This window comes from Penaeus japonicus, unplaced genomic scaffold, assembly GCF_977035675.1.
Source record: "Penaeus japonicus unplaced genomic scaffold, GWHDUDI00000001_assembly GWHDUDI00000014, whole genome shotgun sequence".
NCBI classification, from domain to species: Eukaryota; Metazoa; Arthropoda; class Malacostraca; order Decapoda; family Penaeidae; genus Penaeus; species Penaeus japonicus.
In genome coordinates, this window is record NW_028234416.1 from 6,946,942 (window position 1) to 6,951,941 (window position 5,000).

The 5,000-nt window shown below is 48.7% G+C and overlaps 1 protein-coding gene across 7 annotated transcripts in view; it reads right to left on the reverse strand.

Annotated features, from left to right (window-relative positions):
* The window catches only part of LOC122266025 (uncharacterized), a 244,772-nt gene that overhangs the window by 28,333 nt on the left and 211,439 nt on the right, over positions 1–5,000 (reverse strand). For all 7 annotated transcript variants that reach the window (XM_086543851.1, XM_086543852.1, XM_086543856.1 and 4 more), the window contains one exon: positions 1–4,734. This exon is cut by the window's left edge. In XM_086543851.1, coding sequence (XP_086399977.1) covers positions 1–4,734 — 4,734 coding nt within the window. The remainder of the gene's footprint in view (positions 4,735–5,000) is intronic.

The window sequence follows — 5,000 nt, forward strand, 5'->3', positions numbered from 1 at the left end:
GGATTCGCTAACACTCTGTTGGGGCTCAAACACATTCTCATATACGGGTTCTTCACTAATGTTCAATGGGGTTATATCGTCTGGCTTACTGATGGTGTCTGGCTTAGCAAATGTGTCTGGGTCACAAACTACATCGGGCTTTTCAATGTTAACATTATCAGTTAGTGGTAAAGTAGCTGGTGGTGTAGATGGCGTTGTAGTCTCATCGTTGGTCTCAATCTTGGAGAGCGTGGAGATGAGTGCATCCAACCGTGCGATATCTACAGGATCTTGCTTCTGCTGCTGTTCTGCAGGCTTGGAATCAGCCAAATAGAATGGTTTGGGCTTGTTGTTGAAGATACTATCAAGGGGCCTATAGGGCTTTCGGTCTACAACAACAGGTTGGACAGGTGAACTCTGGATAGTCTGAATCTTGACCAGTTTTGGAGCTGTTATGGTTGTGATTGTGGGTTTATCAGAGGAGAAAGTAGCTTCTTTATTTCTCTTTTCTGACTCCATCCACATTGAAGGTCCACCTGGTGGAACTCTGGCTTCACGAATAATGGCCTGACGGATGTCTGGCTGAGACACTGCCCTAGCTGATGACATTTCTGTCAGTGTCTCAGTACTGGTACTAAGATTGCTGAGGTTACTTGTACTAAGGTTCTCCCACTTGTTGTCTGTCAGGTTTGCACGCTCCAGCCAGCTGGGATTGTGTCGTGGAGATGTAAGACCAGTTTCACCTTCACCTACAGCATCCTTGTAGCTCTCAAAGAACCTTCCTGCACGACGTGCTTCTTGTTGATGCTTTACTCTCCGTGGTGTCTGCAACTTACCACCTCTGTCCTTTGCAGCATTAGCACCTGATAGGTTGTGTTCATTTTGCATGGCACGGGCACGGTCTGCCGACATGGATCTCATTGCACGTCGCCTATGTACAGGAGAATCTGTGTTGGCTTCAGAAAGAAGTTCATCTAGCTCAGATGTATTAAGTTCTCTATCCTTTTGTTCCTTTCTTAGGTTTCTGAAAGCTAGGTCATCCATGGTTGTATCTGGCTGCTTCCTAGCAATCATTTTGGGCCTATAATTGTCTTTTCTGCTTACATGCAAATAGTCACTTGGGGATGACTGTGTGGTAGGTCCCAAAGGTATACCAAAAGGTGGCTGTGGTTCAATTATCTTGATAGCATTTGCTTGTTTGATGTTCCTATAAGACACATCATCATATACTATGTCAGGTTCACCCTCAAGCATTGGATCTTTAGGAACATTCTTATCCACATCAGAGGGTGTGGTATGAGCTGGGGAGACCAACAGGTAACTTCCAGTCATTTGTAAGGCTTTTTGTACATCTGGCTGGTTCCGACTGCTCTGTTGGCACCGTCTGAAGTGCATATCATCTGATTGTTTATCTGGCACTCCTGATCTTCTCATTTTGGGCGTTCGAGGCCTGCTGTTCCTGTCTTTTATAGTGGAGTCAGTCTCAGTAGCCTCACTAGTTGAATCATTCAAAATATCTTGTCCATCATTGTTGCTCCTCAACTGTTGATGGGCAGTTGGTAGGTCCCTCCTCTCTGCACGATCTAATATGTCATCGCTATCCAGCTTGAGGCTGTCATAGATCTCTTCTAGTTCCTTTAAAGCTTCCTCAAAGTTAGAGCACTTGCTTTTTTCAAGTCTTTCTTTCTCCTTTCTGTACATCTCCTCAAATTCTTTCTGGTATTTAGGTTTGTCCTGAGGGTGTTCACGCTTATGTTTAATGATATTGTGCAGTATTTGTTGCTTAGTGGCTGACAGATCTGAAGCAACAAGTTGACGATGGCCCCGACGTGGAGGCTGAGGTTGTGTCTTTGGAGTGACAGGAGGAGAATCCTTTTCAGCAGACTCTGATTTCTCAAGAACCATGGATAAGGGCCTGTTTTGAGCCACTGCCTTCTTTTCCCGTGCAAGACTGCTTTGACTGGAGTCCGAGTCTGGTCCCTTTGGTACAGGACTTGACACATCACTCTGGCCTGAGAGTGAGCTGAGAGACTCTGCCTGCTTTAGTGTAATTGGCGGAGGCCTAGGTTTTTTGGGCAGAATGCTGCCATATGTCTCCTCAGCTTGTTGGTCTGTTCCAATTGATGTACTATTGTTAGAGTTATTTCCATCAATACCTTTTGGGCTGTTTGAGCGAGAGGAATCACTCAACACCTGAGATGGCAAGTTCCTTTTGATTTTAATCTCTTGCTCTTTCTGGCGCCAAGCTGTGTTAACTTGCTGTAGCCTTGCACTGTTGTCACTCATATATGATGAATAATCAGAAGACGGTGAAGGAGGAACACTACTAATGGGCACAATCTTAGCATATTGCGGTGACTGATCAGTGTAGTATTTTAACTGGTTGTTTTGTTGACTCTGGACTACCTGTGGTTGTGACAGAGTATGCTGCTGCGACTGCTGTAATGGCTGAGCATACTGTTGCTGTTGTTGTGCACGGTAATACTGGTTCTGTGTTGTGGGCCGAGGAGGTTGATCTGTATACCTATAATGTGTGTTGGGGTAGCCTGGAGGGGAGGGGCGTGCAGGAGCACCACCAGTATTGTACTTGAGCTGACCCTGCTGCTGCGGTGACAGCTGAAGCTCTGAGAAAGAGCGACGTGTTGGTGCATTCACCAATGGAGGTGGACCACCCACTTGTGGGCCATTAGGCTTTGGGCCGAGGTAGGCTGGAACTGAGCGGACACTTGGACTGGGACTTGAACCTTTGGTGAAGTTACTTAAACTTGACTGACTGGAGTTTGGACGGTTAGGATCTTGGTTGAGGCTTTCAAATGAAAAGGACATTGGTCGTCCATCTGCAGGAGACATTATCCTACTTGGGTCTCGTGGCGGGGGGGCAGGAGGAGTTAGACCAGATCTGTTGCTTGGAGTATTACCAGAAACTGGGAACATTCCTGGAGATGACTGCATGATGAAAGAACTTCTGTTGATATTACTGTCATAGGAAGCACTTCTGTGGCTGCGTAAATCACCTTGTAAAGGTGTCTCATAATCCTGGAAACTTCTTCTCAAATGAGGTCCAGATGGTGGAGCTAGTGAGACTGACACTGATTGGGGTTTATTTCTCATGACGACAGCTTCCCTGGTCTCCGATGGCTGACGTGGAATGTGACCGTGGAACTTAGTCTTCATATGTGGACTGGCTGCTGGACTCACTGACGGCGTCCTCAGAACAATAGAGGACTCATATTCACTAGACTCCTGATATACAAGCTTGGCAGACCACCTGGGTTTGTGTGCTTTCTCTGCCTCCTTCTTCTTCTCCTCATTGATCCTATTACGCTCTGCCTCATATTCTCGTATCCGCTGGATTTCCTGAATCCTTGCCTGGACAACCTCACGATTTCTCCGATCCTTTTCTGTCTCTGTCCGCAATGTCTCCAGCTCCTGAGATTTTCTCCTGAGAAAGCGCTCTGTGCGGGCAGCTCTGGATCTCTTGCTAAGGGAATTGGATTTTGAGAGGCTGGACTCACTACCATACATGGAGTGTGATGACACTGAGGCCTTCTCCTCATCAGAACTCGTATCCTTGAACTTATCACGTAGTCTCTCCACCCTTGCCTTCAGAGCCTCCCTCCGCTCCTTCTTGCTAATAGTGTCTGTGCTAGAGCTGCGAGCACCCATTCCTCCTCCAGAACAGTAGCCCAGGGAGGCATGTGAGCCACCTCCCGCCCATGAGCCTAGACTGACAGGCAGGGAGTCATGGGAAGCTGAGACACCGCGACGCCCTTGCTGAGCTAGTGTAATGGGGATACCCAGAGGCTGTATGTCCATTCCTCTACTGGTACTGACCAACCCAGCAGGCGTTACTCGAACCATCCTTCGCCCATCTGTAGGCATGAAGCTGCTCTCACAGCCACCACCTCCATCCAGGGGCGTGACACGCACACCACCCGCACCCCGAGCCACGGGACTGTAGTCTTCTGGTGCAGGTGGTGGTGGTGGGGGAGGGGGAAGGGGCTCCCTCTCCTTCGGCTCCTTTTTCTTACTCTTCCTCCTCAAGAAGTGCCGCTTCTGTGGTTCCTCACTATCGCTACTGCTACTACTGCTGGATGAGCTGGAATCTGCCATGCCCTTCTTGCGCCGCCTGAAGATGCCACTCAGAAGGGACCGTTTGCTCTTTTTCTCTTGCAGTGGCGCCTGCCTCTCTGCTGGTTCGCTCTCCTTCGGCCGTTGCTGTAATTGCTCATGTTGATCTTGCATTTTCTTCTGTAAGTGCTGCTGTTCCAACCTCTGCTGAAGATGCTGCTGTTCAAGCCTCTGCTGTTGCAGCTTTTGTTGTTGCGCTTGCTGCATATTTTGCTCTTGTTGCTGCAATCGTTGCTGCAGGTGCTGTCGCTGCTGCTGTTGTTGTTGGTACTGCTGACTGCCAATGGCAGAGGTGGAAACAACTCTTGGTGACCTGGGACTGGTCGGCCCCCTGGGAGGGGCGACAGGTGCCAGGCCCTGGGCAGCATTATGGCGGGCGGCGCCTGGAGAGACAGCAGGGGGAACGGGACTCTTGCTGGTGGTGAATGCATCCCTGAAGGACTGCGGTGGCGGCGTCTGTTGGAGGTGGTGAGGGCGGCTGTAATGCCCCGGGAGAGACTGGGCCTTGCGATGGGCGGCGGAGGAGGCAGAGACGACGCGGGCGGCTACGTGGGCGTGGGATGTGCCATCCTCCATCACACCCCCACCCACCACGCCCTTACTTCCTCGTCCACTATGCACGCTCTGCAAAAAAAAAAACCGAATTAGTCATCACGTCGGAAAATCGTTGGAAAAAAAATTAAAAAATATGTATACAAAAGTGTGTGTGTGTGTGTGTGTGTGTGTGTGTGAAGGACATTGATACAAATCTCAAAAAACAACTATAATAGCATTACATAGCAGAGGGCAAACATAAATACAGAAAGCATAAAAATAATCATAATATCAAATGACGACTGAAAAAAATCTAAATATAAGGTTAAATTGTTATACGGGGGGGGGGGGTGTAA